We start from the raw sequence: 16,456 nt of genomic DNA, 5'->3' as shown, positions 1-16,456 counted from the left end.
TTTTTTTTTTTTTTTTTCTGGAGCTCCTTTAAGCAGCGCTCTTAATCCCCTCTCCTCGCGCACCAGGAAACAAAGAGGGAAGAAAAAGTCTCTTGCCTCTTCGGCAGGTCCAGACTTTTCCCGGACTCCCTCCCGGCTAGCCGTGGTGCACTAACCCCTTCAGGCTGCGTTCACACCGCCAACCGCAGTCCTCTCCCTGTGCTCCGACCGAAGCCCGAACCTCAGCTCCCAGCCCTGCCCGCCCCGGCGGGGGAGCAGACAAGCCTCTCGGCCTGGTGAGTGCCGGTCAGCCCTGATCCTCTGTGCGGGAATCTCTCCGCTTTGGCCTCCGCACCCCTGTTGCGGCCTCCGCACCCCTGTTGCTGTGCTCTCCCCCGCGGCTCCGAAGCTTCCCCCCTCCGCCACCCGCAGTCTCCACCCGCGAAGGGGCTTCCTAGTGTGTGGACAGTTTTCCTCTTTAACAGCTCCCTCCCGCTGGTGCAGGTCCGTTCCTATCCTTTTGTCTCTGTTTTTTCTTTCTTCTTTTGCCCTACCCAGGTACGTGGGGACTTTCTTGCCTTTTGGGAGGTCTGAGGTCTTCTGCCAGCGTTCAGTAGGTGTTCTGTAGGAGTTGTTCCACGTGTAGATGTATTTCTGATGTATCTGTGGGGAGGAAGGTGATCTCCGCGTCTTACTCTTACGCCATCTTCTGGTGAAAAAAATGAGAAAAAATATTTTTGAAATAATTTTCCAACTTGCTTACACTTCATTAAGCTTGAGGGCGAACCATCCCCCTCGTCCTGAGTGGTAAAGCACCAAAATGGATTCCGTCATACAGCCAACAGCATGGGCTACCATATATACAGCGGAGTCAGGTATAGGAAAATAAACAGCACTGTAGTTGTGTCTCAAGTACCGGTACCAAGCTAGACCCAGTGGCTGGAGGCCTGAGGTCAGAAGGACTGTTTCTGCTCATTCTATTCCACCGGAACCCCACCCAGGTTGTTGGGATCTCCATGCCTTCCATGTTCCTAGCAGGAAATTGTTCTTTCTCCTCGGTGAGAATATCTAGAGAAAAATCAACAGTCTCTACTCTCTCCCCGGATGTTATCGCACTGGAATGATGGAGTGGAGTGGAGACAGCAACTAAGTTGTAAAAGCAGCTCAAGCCGTAAGAGCAATCTGGCTCTAGCACCTGTCACCTCATTGATTGCCAAGGTTAATTCTGGTGCTTTGGCTGACCAGCCCTCAGTTCCCTCTCTCTCCCATCTCTCCCTGTAGGTTCTTCCCAAGGTAGTGTGCTCAGGAAAAATCTGGATGGAAAGTACCCCTTAAAGAAAAAGGGTAATAATAGTAAAAACAACAATAGCTGCTAAGTATATGGAATGTGCTAGCTGCCAGGCAGTGTGCTAAATGCTTTCCAAATATTATATAGAGCCTTATAATTGCCCTAGAACTAGATACTGTAATTGTCCTTATCAGGGAATGGGAGCTTAGAACGGTACAGTAACTGCCCAAGAGCATGCAACTAGAAGGTGGCAGAACCAAGATATGAAATTTAGACGTTTTCTAATTCCCAAGTGAATGTCTTTGGAATATTTTTGGTACCTCCCCATCTCCCAGCGGGAAGATCTCTGTTGTCAATGCACCATTGTTAATACATAGCAACAGAAGCAGCTCTCAGATGCTCCTGACTTGAATAGAGCCTTCCAGGGTCCCCTCCAGCGTTCAGCAGCTGCTCGTTCTCTCCAGGGTCTTCCCCGTGGGAGCTCTTCACAGATGCTTTGATAACGGGACCTCTGTTGATCGGGGCTTCCCGCAGCTGCTCCACTGGAGTCCTCATGTGTCTCACCTTCATCAAACTCCACACTGGGGGTCAATGTCGAGTGTAAGGTCCTGATGGCCAGGTGACACGAGATGAGCTGTTCACCCGGGATAATAGCAGGACCACGGCTCAGGAGAGAGTCCACATCATGGGCAAGAAGGGATGCAGAATATGTAAAGCAGAGAAGCAGGGTCTAGCCTCAGGCCAAAAAACTGAGAAATGACCCCAAGCGGACAGGTGATTACAAGGTCAGTAGACACAAAGTGTGGGAGCAGTGGAGGAGGCTGAACGGAAGGTGGATCACGACAGGTAGTCCAGTAATTCTACTGATTTGGAACAGTGTAGAGAGCTGGGGAGCAGTTTGGTTGGTTGGTCAGTTTGCTTGTTTTCTGTTTGGTTTTTAAGGGGTCCTGAGTGGAGTGAATGGTCCTGAGTAGTGCTAGATGCACACAGCCTTCAGTAGTTCTAATTGCAACAGGCTGGCTGGGCCACTACTCTTTACCGCCCCCCACTGGGGACCATGCACAGCTGCATTGCTGCTTTTCCACTAATGACTTCTTGGTAAAAGCCAACTCTGTCAGGGAACATATACATCATTGAACTGCATTAAGGACAGCAAACATGTGGGACAATGGAGCATCTCGCTTAGTTTCATTTGCTAAGACCTTCTGCAGACTCACCATCCCTCCTTATTCCAAATGAACTCTAAAACTCTGTAACGAAACCCACCCAAAAGGTTTCAGCAGAGACTGTTTTGCACCTCACTGTTGTATTCAAAACTGAAAAAACAGAGGATTTGGAAAATTCCAAAATTGGGGGTCATATAAAGACCAAGGCTTAGAATTAGCCTTGGCAAACGTGATCCATAAGTTGTTCAGAACGTTAACATTTGAAGTTCTGTCCTGGTGAGGAAGCTAAGAGACGTTTCTCTATTTTTATAATGAATAAGAGGAGGCTTTGCAATAGAGAGAGAAACACAGGGGCCATTCTCCCAGGCTCTGGAATCAGACAGTTTGAGTTTAAAACCCACTGACAAACTGTATGGCCTTGAACACGTGACTTAACATAGAGCCACTTCTTTATGACTCAGACTCCTCATTGGTCAAATGGAAAATGCAGTGGCTACTTCAAAGGCTTATTGTGGGGATTCAATGAGATAGCGTACATAAAGCACACAGCACAATTGCTAGCGCTTGGAGAGTGTTCCAAGTGCTTTATTTTCATTATTATCATCGTTATGATGATTATTCTCACCATCATATTAGACTCAGACACTCTTACTCTCCCCAAATCTATACTTACTTTCCCAGACTTCTGCTAATCTTATACTTGGGCTTCATCTAATTGGCAGTGAGTCAAAGGAGGATTCATTATATCAAAGTGTTTGCCAAAGAATGTTTTTGGCAAATTCACAACTGATCTCTTTGGTGCCAGTGTCTAAGGTTAGGGTTACCCCTCATCACCGTCTTGTCTTGTTAATAATACCATGACATTGACTGTTTATGAAGTTATGTTTCAAAAATGAACAGCTTATTTGAAGCCATCCATATTTTCAGGCTAAATAAAGTCTCAGTTAATATACTATCCACCGAATGAAGTACTGCCTTGAAGTGTTCCCGACCTAATCTCTCCCGAGAAAAGATCCTTAGTTCTAATATTTGAACAAAAGAGCTCATTTTTTTAAGTAAGCATAAATGTCTAATAACAAATCAGTGACCATTTTTTAGATCATTCTCAATGTGTTTGTAAAGCTAATACTAATATTTCTTAGGCTAATATATTTTCATCAATATTTGGTAATCACTTCCTGTAAATTTTGAGGTTTTATTTTTTGGATAATATTTAAGAGGTTGTTTTCATGAGTCTTTAAGAAATAGATAGTTTTGGCCTTTATTTACAATAGATTTTTCTCAAGAAAGTGATCTCCATCCAATGGCCAAATTGTTATATTACAACCTGCAAAGAAAAGTATCAAAGCCCATATACTCCCATATCAAGCACTTTATGACCTACTAATAACTGTTTGGTTTTAATAGGTAATACTACTGCAAAAACTGTTAAATATTTTAAGATACTTATCAGTATTTGTTCCAAAACTGATAGTGGAGAATTTTTTTTGTTAAGTCAAGACTTGCTTAATTTAATTGGAAAGATTATAATAATAAAAAAATGCAAATTTCTGATTTGGGGGTAATATTGGTATTTCCTCAATTGAACTGAGAAAAACTAAGCCAAAAATCGTACTCCTGTATCTCCTATATTTCTGTTTCTGCATAGCATGAAAAGGATACCATGTTTTATTTTTTAAAACAGTAAGAACATTTTGATATTGGAGGGGAATCAACATAAACATTTTTTATGTGTTCACATTAAGACCTCCTCATGCTGAAGAGCAGCCATCACTATCTCCTTAGAGCAGAAATCACCCCTATCCTCTCCCTATGCAGAGGTCTTTTATGTCTTTCAACTGTATACTGAATGCCTTCAAAAGCCCTCTTTAAATACTACTTTTCCATGAAGATTTCTTAGATATCCCAGCTTGGATTAATCTCATCTCCTTTATTTTTGTACCTCAATGTGCTTATGGTAGGTACTTAATAAATGCTAATTGAGTTAAGCATATCCAAGAAGAGCCTGCCAGAGATCCTGAATAAGTCTCTTTAATGATTAGAGGTCCCTTCCCTTTGGCCTTTCTCAGGATTGTTAAAGTCCCAGATGCATGAAGTATCTGTCCGCAAGAAATAGATGTCCCTGTTTGGGTGTCATAGTTGCTAACACACTTTTGTGGTTTACAGGATTATGCATTACAGCTGGGAGAACTTCAGGAATAGTAGATAATTAAATCCAGTTAGCTCAGTAACTTTGGTCAATTAACCTTTCTAGGAGCTGGTATCCTTGTCTGTAAAATGAATCTGCTGAAGTAGATAATCTCTCAATGTCCTGTAAGGACCAAATGAATATATCTGTAAAGTGACAAAATTCTAAGAAAATTTTAAATTGAAAAACATGTTTACGACTGGCTAAGCTAGATTATGAGTTTTTCCTTTATTTTTTTACTAGACGGATTGATTTGGATTTAATGTTCTACTTTGGTCATAGATTCATAGGTGATTCATGAAACATCAAGCCCCTGGATAATTCTTCCAGTTTGGCCTCCAATCTTTGGGTCATAACACTATTTATTAATAACTCCAGTAGAAAAAGTAAAAGAATATTTTAAAATTAGCCAGTTAATAGTTTGGATAAAGGTTCTAATGGGAAAAATGTTGTTAACAACTGAACTTGAATTCATTTGTTTACTTATTCATTCAACAATTTTTTAAACCACATACTTGCTGAGCTATCCTGAGCTATCACCCTCCTCTTATAAGAACACATGAGAGTTGACTTTGTTTTACTACTGGTTGATGCTAGACTAGAAAAGCTCTTTGTAGAAAGCTTATCTAGATTGTAAAGAGTGTGATGTTAAGAATGGCATGTATGGTGCTTTTTTTCCCCCAAACTCTAAAAGCTGTATTGCCAAGCATCATGCCTTTCATTCATTTGATCATTAATTCAAACCACTTAGTAAAAATTTTTTGAAGTGCCACCACGAAGTGCTTAGAACACCCAGAATCTCCATTCTCAGAGAGCTCACAGTCTAGGAATGGAGATCAAGTGGTAATTATTTCCAGCTCATTGTAAATGCTATCCGTGGGGAGTGGGAAAGAGTCTTGGGAACACAGAGAAAGGGCATCTCATGAAGCTCTGGGGTATCAGGGCAGCATTTCAGATGAAGGCTAAGTTCTCAAGGATAAATAACAATTAGGCAGGAGATTGGAGGGTTGAGAAATTGGGGAGCAGAAAGGTTAGGTAGTGAGAGCCTGATACAAGTAGGTGGTGGTTCAATATGAGGGGAGCATGAAGTTCCCGATGGAAGAGTGTTGCATATCGAGGTTGGGAAAAGGGTTTGTTGTCATTGAGAACAGATGCTTAAGACTCTGTCAGTTCAGCCAAGAAATGTGAACTTTATCTTGAGGACAACAGTGAGCCACTGTAAGGTTTTGAACTGATGAATTACACAGTCAGGTTTAGATTTTAAGAAGAATCATACAAGGTGGAAAATGGATTCAAGAGACTAATTTAAAGGCTCTTATAATAATGTAGGTGACAGTTGACGGAATCATGAACTTAGTATACTGGCAGTGGGGATGGAGGGAAGTGGCCACAATAGAAATTAGTGATTGGGTAGGTGTAGGTGGGAGTGGAGAAGCCCAGGTTTGGGGAATCAAGGATATTAGGCATGTAATGGGCACTTGTTGAACTGAACCCAAATATTTAGTGAATTACTATGTAAAAGGAATTCTGTACTTAGGAGAGCTAGTCTTTGCAGAATGGCTCCTTTTAAACTGAAAATGAGTTCAGAGAGACCTATATATTTTGTATTTGGTCAGTTAACAGAGGTACTCAAAGGTGTAGGAAGACAAGTATATGAAGTCAGTGTGGTTTTTTTCTTTTGTGTATTTTGGTATTACCATTTTTTTTTGACAGCAGGAATCAGCTGTAAGTTTTCCTATTGTCAGTTCCTAAACTGAAGTCTCCCTTTACTAAACTATTAACATATAATTCAGAGCAATGTCATTCTTTCCCCTTAATTGACAGCTTCGATGTGGACAATGGCACATCTTCTGGACGGAGTCCCTTGGATCCCATGACCAGCCCGGGATCTGGGCTAATTCTCCAAGCAAACTTTGTCCACAGTCAACGCCGGGAGTCCTTTCTGTATCGATCCGACAGCGATTATGACCTCTCACCAAAGTCTATGTCCCGGAACTCCTCCATTGCCAGTGACATGTAAGTGTGAGGGGGAGCAAAGAGAAGAGGCCGTGCTTAGAGAAAAATCAAGTAAATTTCCCTCTAGAGTTGATAAAACCAATGATATTTGTTCAACTGCATCATTCTCTAATTTAAAAAGGATGGTGGATAAAATTATACAAGTTGAAGATAAATGGTAGATTGAATCTGTCACTCTTGATAAGAAACATTTATTTTCCCAGAGAATACATTGTCTGGGAAAAGAGAGAATTAAATTTGCAAGGGAGACATTTACACTTAAAACTTTAGCTTATATTCATGTAGGACCTGAGTTTAGCTACCCAACCATGTGAATATTTTCGAATATTTTGACAGGCTTTAAACTCAGTTTGCAAGTCCCTGTGATATTAGCACATATAGCCCTTTGAATATATCTCCATTGACGTACTGTGCAGATGTTAGCCCTGGTTTGCCAGTTCATTTGAAATCTTTGTGAAGGTTTGCCTAAATTAAACCATTTTTGGAATATTAATCACGGGAGGCAAGTACAGAAAACATTAGACAGACTTGAATATCATTTTAGACATGCCACAGCTTGGCAAGTAATTAAAACTGATAAGCAGATTCGTGGATCATATACCATCATTAGCTCATTTTCTCGTGCTTACTGTAGTGTTCATTAGTTTCCTAGTTTCTGGAGGCTTCTAAATAGGATCTAACTCTCACTCAATACCTGCACTGTCATTGGTGGTCACTCTGCCTCTGTGTAGAGTTAGCGTCTACTTTCCTCCTCTGCATCTAGGCATTTGTCTGATAACATCACCGTCTTCTCATGACACCATCTCAAAAACTCAGCACAGGTTGCAGTACATCTTAGAGGAACTGTATATGGGGTTCCCGAGGGTCTACTGTTATTCTTGGTATTCTAACAGATCATCAATGTATCTTAATAGGTCTCTGTGGGATTCTAGAAATGGAATTATGCTTTACTCACTTTCCAACCTATGGCTCTTAGTTGCCATTTATTAATGGTTGTAAAATGACAACACTGTCTTCTCCCTAGGAATGAGCAGCTAAAGTACAATCACTTTGATTCAAATTCTGAATTATGAAATTCACATTGTGTAACTGTCTTTGAGAACTGCAGGGGAGAGAAGAAAACTCTAAGACAGAGTTCTTGTCTCAGATAACTAATAATCTTATGAAATGACAGGTTTTAGATCAAATAATTAGTGAAAAAGACAGTATGTAAGTCCTAATTTCTGTCCTTGTGGTCTACAGGTAAAAGCATCTCATCACCTACCTCTATGCACAGGTCTCCACCATCTTTCCAAAACTACCCAATCTACTCTCCTTTTTTATCTGTTGTTTTTGGTAATAAAACTTCTGCATAATCATATCTCTGCCCATCCTTCCAAGCCCACCCCAAGATCCACATCTATTCTCTATATTTCCTTATATGTTGTTGTTGTCTTAATATTCTGAAATCTATCTTCAAATCATACTGACCTCTGAAAATCCATGAATTCAAGTAATGTTTATTGGCCACCCATAAAGCAGAAGGCATGGTGCCAGTTATTAAAGGAAATACAAGGTGCGTTTCATCTCCTAGCTGCCATCACTGTTGTGTGCTCTCTTCCCTACTGCTCACAGACCTCTTCTTCACCAGCTTCTCTTATCACCCCTTAACATATTTCCCCAAAGTATAGCCCGACCCTCTGGGCTCTGCTTTAGAACTCTTTTGTATGTATGTTCGACTGTCAGCCTTCATCAGATGACTTACGGCTCAGTATCTCTGGCCCTGCAACCTCAGTTGAGCTCCAGATCCATAGCCCCTAATTGCCTTCTGGAAATTTAGACTTTCCCGTTCAACTGTTCCTTCACACTCACTAATTAGTACATATTCAGCATGAATTCATTGTATTGATGGCGTCCACTCTCCTTCACTACAAAACAACTTCCTTTTCCCATTCTTAGGTTTGAAAATTAAGACATTTGTTTATTCATTCATATGTAATAAAAATACTGAAAAGCTATGGTGTGTTTAAAGCTCCCCGTCTGCGTGGGGGTAGGGGGAGAGGCAGGGCAAAAGGGCTGACATTTTAGACCTTTGGAATAAAATCTGGTGAGCACCATCCTTGAGGCATTTATGAGAGAAAAGGAGAAGAGAAGGAGAGTTTGCCAGCCAGGGATAGTCAGGTGAAGGGGGCAACATTTAGATAATGTGGGGCGAGGGAAGTCATGGCTCAGTTAAGGAATGACTGGTTGGTGTGAGTAGGGAAATGTGGCAGGAGAAAAAGAAGGTTGGAATACAGCGTATGGGACCTCAGAGCCACAGGTTTTTAGCTGGGATCACGTGATCGCATTCTTGTTTTTATTGCTTCTGATTACTCTATTGTTGAATGATTGTATAGAATGAAGTGATTACAGGGAGATAGATCATGTTGAAATTCATAGAAGCAAAGCAGGCTGAATATGATGGAGGCCCAGGTCAAGAGAGTGGGGGTAGGATGAGGTTAGTCCAGATGCAAGAAGCAATAGGCTTACAGAATGGTGTGTGTGTGTGTGTGCACGCGTGCACACACGTGTGCATGTTGGGGGATAGCCAGTGGGCAAGGAGAATCAGAGAGAATGTTGACGTTTTGACCCCGAACAAGTAAATGAATGGTGATGTTGACATGGGAACACAGGACAGAGTGGACAACATAATGACATAATGAATTTGGCTTTTACACATTGAGGCCAGAACTCTAGGAGAAACAAGACAACAATTAAAGGACAAGGACAGAGAGCAGAAACAACAGTGCAGAGGGTGAGGGGAAATTAGAAGAACCAATTCCCTTCTGTAATGACTCGAGTTGGGATGAACAGTGGGAGAAGCATCTTAGTGGGGTAATAGAAGAACTAGTGAAGGAGTGAATTGAAAGCGGAGATAGCAGCAAGTGCAGCCATCTCTTTAAAAGGTTAGTAAGTTAAAGAGGAAAAGAAAAACTAAAGCTGCTTGAGGGAGAATTAGGTTCAAGGGAAATATTTTTGAATTCAGAACACTTAAGCTGAGGGACGCAGAGGTTAACTATGGAGTTGTAGCTGCTGATGGACATATGATCATGAGCCTAAGTAAAGGGACTAACCTTGAAAAAGTAGTAGAGACAAGTACTGCATTCTTTATAACAATGAAAAAAGAAGTGAAAGGGGGAGATATAAATTTGGAGATGGATGGCTGAAATGTTTAGAGAATTGATGGCTTATGATCTCTACTTTTTCATGCAAGTAGAAAGTATATAAAAAAAGAACGTATATATGTGGATAACTGAGTCACTCTGGTGTACAGAAGACATTGGCACAGCATTGTAAATCAACTACACTTCAATTAAAGCAAAAAAAAGAAAGAAAAAGAAAGTATAGCCATCGACGACTAAGGAAAGAATGATGGGGCAGCTTGAGAACGGGGAAAAAGCTTAATAGAGCCACACTGCAATTATAAAAAGAGAACAAAATAGGGGTGAGTAGAAAAGAAAAATGCTGAAAAGCCCTATAGATAATTATATATAATGTTGAATGGATGAATGACCAGGTTGAAAGTCATCTCCTCCAACTTCATCAAATGTGAAATAACTGAGCTTTTGATAGAGGCCAGGGACAAACTCACAGTGACTTAGTAGACTCTGTTTTACATAGTTATGTATTCTACTGATATTTTCTAAAATTATAGCAAATTGATTTTTGGAGACCAGTGTGTATCCGTGCATTTTATGAAAAGGCTACAATATTTAACAGCTAAATAGTGCTTTTCTTTCCAAAGTAAACTTACGAGGATGACCTCATTTTTCCCTCTACCTATTCAAGAGTTCCTTTATCTGATTGGACTCACATAAGAGTGACAAATCTAATTAGACCGTGATGCAACTCTATATTTTGTTGAAAAATAATGTCTTGACATGTTCAGCTTTCTCATTCCCCCTGGGTATTTATATTGCAGCTATACGGTTTTCCTTTGACAGTAACTGACTCCTGAAAAGCATTCTTTCTACTAGGGAGATGTTTCTATGAGAAGCAAGGTGAATAGAATAAATAACTACCATTTCAGTCTTCAATCTGATACTATACATTCCACCTACAGATAAAGTGTTATCCTTTCTCTTCATTTGACTTCACATGTGGCCATATGTAAACCTCCATTTTCTTACCTAGTTCATGATAATGCTGGGAAGATTGTTCGGTGTCTTTAATTGAACTGCACTTTATAGAGAATGACATTATTATATATTTTAATCACTTTTGATGATTTTATACTTAACTGTTCTAGTTAAGTTTTCTAAACTATTGAGAAAATCCCTTAGAAATTTCAAATACAAACAGTAGCAATGAAAGTTTGTGATTATCTATTTGAATGAAGTGTTTTGGAAAACCATTAAATGCTCTTTAAGTTGAAATATAATTGTTTAATTTGTTGGTAAAGAGAGAAGGAAGATAATTACCTCCTGTAAGACAGGATGGCATTATCTTATCTTCTATAAATAGATACTGATTAAATAGCTGAGGCACAAGAAGAAAATAAGACTAATAATGGTAGTAATAATAATCACAGCATACGTTGCATGTGTACATCACTCTTCATTCTTCTAAGTATTTCACATCTGTAATCTCATTTGATACTTTCCACAGTCCTATGCAGAGGGATATTATTATGCTGTTTTACAGATGAGAGACCCAAGGGCCTGAGAGCTTAAACTTCTTGAAAAACACAACACACATTTCGATCGTTTCTACGAGAACATTATTTGCAAATGCCATAAAGTGCTGTGAACTGTTGTGGCAAAACTGCTGAGAAACAGAAGTACCTGTTCACCAAATCCAGTTGATCAAATGAATGACTTGGCACTATGAAAATTTAGTTTCCATTTATAGTTTAAGAATGAAAGAATCTAGTATATTTATAGTTGTACAACCACCACCAAAATCCAATTTCAGAACATTTTCATCACCCCAAGAGATACACTTAATTTTAAATTTAGTCTCTACTCAGCCATAAAAAGAATGAAATTTTGCCATTTACGGCGGCATGGATGGACTTGCAGGGCATTATGCTAAGTGAAACAAGTCAGGCAGAGAAAGACAAATACTGCATGATATCACCTATAGGTGGAATCTAAAAAATACAACAAACTAGTGAATATAACAAAAAAGAAGCAGACTCACAGATACAGAGGACAAACTAGTTGTTACCAGTGGGGTGATAAAAGGAGGGAGGGGCAATATAGGGCTAAGGGATTAAAAAAGGTTTGCTGTGGGATTATATGAAATCGTATGTGTGAAACTTTTGAAAATTGTAAACCACTATAGAATTAAAATTTTTTATTTTAAAAAAAAAAAAAAAGAATGAAAGAAGATACAAGCTCACATTGGTCAGAGAAGTAATAAAGAAAATATGCAACTGACTCTTCGAAAATATGCAACTGACTCAAGTCTATAGAACTAGGCTAAACTCAGCATCTAAAAAAATTAGCTTGTACAAGGCAGAAGAGAAGTTCCTGGCAGCCTCTGCTCAGAAGGCTGTTACGTAGTTTGTTAAATGTAATCCCGAGAAGCAACTTAATTCTTAAGAATAATAAGAAATAGAAATAATTTTAATGATTAGCGTGAGCACAGTAAAGAAATAAATACATGAAAAGTAAACTTAAACTATCATTAAGGGCTTCCCTGGTGGCGCAGTGGTTGAGAATCTGCCTGCCAATGCAGGGGACACGGGTTCGAGCCCTGGTCCGGGAAGATCCCACATGCCACTGGGCCCGTGAGCCACAACCACTGAGCCTGCGCATCTGGAGCCTGTGCTCCGCAGCAAGAGAGGCCGCGACAGTGAGAGGCCCGCGCACCGCGATGAAGAGTAGCCCCCGCTCACCGCAACTAGAGAAAGCCCTCACACAGAAACGAAGACCCAACACAGCCAAAATTAAATAAATAAATTATAAAGAAGAATTATTATTTTTTTTAAAAAAGCTATCATTAAGATTAAAAAAGTATTTTCTAAGAGTAGAAACAACTAGATAACAGAAGGTTGCCCAAGTGCTGTCATGAAGAAACATGAAGAAAATGACAGAATAGATGGATAATTACATTAAATATGTGCAGGTTTTTTTCCCTCTTAAATTCTTCAGAATGCATTTAAAACTATTTTAACTTCTGGATAACAGTTACTTCTGTTGCTGCACTTCATTCAATGATATGTTATTTGTATTTACAAATACATAGATACAAGTCCCTGGAAAAATTAACAGGAGAATTATCAGTAACAAAACAAATAGAATTTAATCATAAAACTGAGTTTATTGAATACAAACTGCCTGTCAAACCACATCAGTTAAAAACACGTTTCAATTCGTCTGGATAATGGACCTCTAGTCTCCGTCTTCTGCTGAACAAACACTAACACAGAGAATCCAAAGATGATCCAAGTTGCTCTTTACTCATATCTACATACTGATACATACAGGGGAGGGCGTGGAAGGGGCAATGAAGAGGAAGTGAGCGGACCCAATGTAGCATAGAAAACTGGGGCACACTTGGCAGTCTAGCTAATTAGTCCCCGTCACCATACAGAAGTATAGGACCTCATTTATCAAGGCTTTGGGGTGCCCCATGTGGGCATTCTTTCAGCTAGGAAACACTATCCCCCATCCCCAACTCAAATTTCTACCCTTTCTTTAGCAGTTAGGAAGTCCCTCACCACCTCTTGAGCCTTTGTGAGTTTTCGGTTGTAGCTGTTCCTGGCCTCTTCCTATGACTATGGGGTAGAAGGTGGTATTGCCTCTAGTCCTGAGTTTGAAAAAGGAAGAATGATTGCTTATATACCTATTCATCAATTCTATTACAGGTTACATTATTCTTCATTAGTCTTACTAAGGCATCTCTGAAAATAAAAAGAAATGTTGTACCACAAAGGTTCTAGTCCTCACTGGATCTACATGAAAAGTCTGTAACCCCACCTAACTATATTTTTAGATCTTATTAGCACTGATGAGCATCTGTCTCTTTTCTAACCTTGATCTGCCATTTGAAAGTCCTCTACCATCATGTAAACACAGAAAGGTGCTGTGGTCAAATAATTCCTTCCTCAATTCCTGAGTTTTCCCAACTGAGGGAGTGTCCTCACCCCTCACTCAATGGTTTAAGAGTAATGAAACTAGGGCCAGGACATGTGCTGAGGTATCCTGGACCACCACAGGGAACTCACACGGGTTCCAGAGGTATTTTAAATTTTCAGGGAAAATTTAAACGCAGAAACATCTGTCAGTCACCTGGAGAACTAATAGCTTGAAATAGTTCCCAGTTTCAACTTTAGATCATTCCTTTTCTTTCCATGACATCATATCTTTGCAAAACTGGGTTATTGACAATTGCTGTGATAAGAAGCAAGCAATGCACAAAAATCAGCGTGGACCAGGAAGTGAGGGAGGCAGAACATCCAGGCTCATTCCGGAGTGAGAAGTTGTGCAGGACTCAACGAGCGCTCAGTTGTGGAGGCAAAACCTTATTAAATCGTTTGAACTAAATTCTTAAGAATTGCCACTGGTAGTTATTTCTTTTGGCCAGTGAGGTGCTGTAAAAAACTACTGAGGGGGGCTTCCCTGGTGGCACAGTGGTTAGGAGTCCGCCTGCCGATGCAGGGGACACGGGTTCATGCCCCGGTCCGGGAAGATCCCACATGCCGCGGAGCGGCTGGGCCTGTGAGCCATGGCCGCTGAGCCTGCGCGTCCGAAGCCTGTGCTCCGCAATGGGAGAGGCCACAACAGTGAGAGGCCCTAGAAAAAAAAAAAAAAAAAAACTACTGAGGTGCTACGAGTATCATGAATTGAAGAAGTTTGAGAACCTCTGGATTAGGGTGTTTATTTGTGTCCTTAGGATTGGAGCTAAATCATATCTTTGTGTGAAGAGAAATTTTGTTAAGAGAAAGAAAAAATTCAGCAGATTTTGAAAGCCATGAACTTCCGGATGAGCTCTAGAATTGAGAATTTATCCTATCCTTAATTCTGTTAGGACCCCAGGTAGACAAATAATTCATTATTATCAAGAGTGATATCATTTTGGTAGTGAGCCAGATAAACTAGGATTTTTCTTCCACTCCTTGAGGGTTGGCAAGTTACTACTACTACTATTATTATTATTATTAAGTATTGATACAGACACTAAACTTACACTAGCCATTAAATCCCAAGAAGTCTATTGACAGAATATTCTAAGGTCATTGGCTACTAGAGTACTACTACTAGTTGTGCTACCTTTTCTCATCTCTCTGTTGTTTTAAAAATTCCACTTCTCTGTTCAGTCCCTGGGGCCGTTTTATTTCTAGCTCAAAAAACAGGAGGGCCATAAATGGTTAAAAAAATACTTATAAATTAGGTAAACATGCTTATTCAATTTTTGAATTAAGGAATTAAAAATAGCAGCTGAACACACATTTTATATTTCTAATCTCATACTTAAAAAATCATAAAAAGGAAGCTCTAATATTCTGACATTTTGAATGAGCATGTTTGTTAATGACACAAGGTAAAAACAGTGGATTTTAATGCATTACCACAGCATTTGTTTAGTATCATTGCGCTATGCTCCAGTCTTTTAAAACAACAAATTAATTATGTGTTCTAATATCCCTTGCTTATCACTGCCAAAGTGATATATCCTGAGGTCTTAGGGGACATGAAGAGATAAATATTCGTTACGAAAAGTTCTTAAGGTAGAGGGAAAAAGAAATTGAGATTGACAAAACTTACCAGTAACTCATTATTTTCATGCTAAGGTTACTAAAATGCTATTACGTCTTTAGGAGAGTTTGCCCTAATATTTAGCATCCAATTTTCTTTTCTGAATTTCCTTCATACCCAGTATGCTCCTCAGTGTTTGGACTCTAGTTTTATTGTGAAAAAAGAAAAAAAAACAGAAAAATAGTCACCTGAGTGTTTCTCAACTCCCGTAACTTTAGAAAAAAAGGCACTGTGAAGGTAAACTATTTAAACTTGTAAATGATTGACTATGCAGCTATGCTTTTACCTCAGACTTAATACTTTACACAGGGTAACATCTGCTTTTTACAAAAATGTGGGAGAATGGTAGCTTAATAATAAAAGTGATTACTCCATAATTTTATGAGATCAAATCCCTGCTAGAGAGCAAACTCATATCAACCTTGGTCAAGGAAAAGCTGGCTTATTATGCAGTGTATACAAAGAACATCATCTCTAAGAGCAAAGTATGAATAAAATTAACTGTGCAACTAAAAATAGGAACATTTGAAAACGATCTTCAATGAAAAGAGCACAGTAACCTGCATAGTGCTCTCAGTGCAGTGTGACCCTAGATGAATGAACCAAGTTGAAAATTATGAGCTTTTCCTGCTTCTTGTAATGGACAAATGGCCATTACACAAGAGGATCTAGTTCTGTCAGTTATAGATACCGTGCCTGGGGACCCTCACTTGCTTTTTTTATCCCAACACTCTTTCCTCCATGTACTAAAGGAGACTAAAGTCAAAACCATGCTCTAGTGTTATAAAATGAAAATTTTCTGAACTTTAAATCTTGATAGTAGGTGGTGGGAATGGAGCGAATGGTGACAGGTCAGGAGAAAGGAGAAAGCTGATTTCCAATGGAGGTAATCTGTGTCTTCTACCACATTCTAAATAAGTATATTGATTGGCTGCATTTTTGAATGAGAGTGTCATGCTTTCACTCAGCAAATATTGACAGTACCTACTTCATGTCTGGGTATCATTTGAAGACACCATAGACCCATGGAAACAAGACAAAAGTTTTGTTTGCATGATGCATTCCTGTCATTTAAAAAAAATCCTAGATACTTACC

General features: G+C 39.6%; 1 protein-coding gene across 8 annotated transcripts in view; it reads left to right on the top strand.

Moving 5' to 3' along the window:
* PDE4D (phosphodiesterase 4D) overlaps nucleotides 1-16,456 on the top strand; it is a 1,463,941-nt gene that overhangs the window by 1,232,140 nt on the left and 215,345 nt on the right. For all 8 annotated transcript variants that reach the window (XM_029216627.1, XM_029216626.1, XM_029216629.1 and 5 more), the window contains one exon: nucleotides 6,446-6,637. In XM_029216627.1, coding sequence (XP_029072460.1) covers nucleotides 6,446-6,637 — 192 coding nt within the window. The remainder of the gene's footprint in view (nucleotides 1-6,445; nucleotides 6,638-16,456) is intronic.

The sequence above is a fragment of the Monodon monoceros genome, unplaced genomic scaffold, assembly GCF_005190385.1.
Source record: "Monodon monoceros isolate NGI ecotype Baffin Bay Population unplaced genomic scaffold, NGI_Narwhal_1 Super_Scaffold_12, whole genome shotgun sequence".
Classification (NCBI taxonomy): domain Eukaryota; kingdom Metazoa; phylum Chordata; class Mammalia; order Artiodactyla; family Monodontidae; genus Monodon; species Monodon monoceros.
The sequence above is the reverse complement of the archived record's forward strand: the minus strand, read 5'-3'. Positions and strand labels throughout refer to the sequence as shown.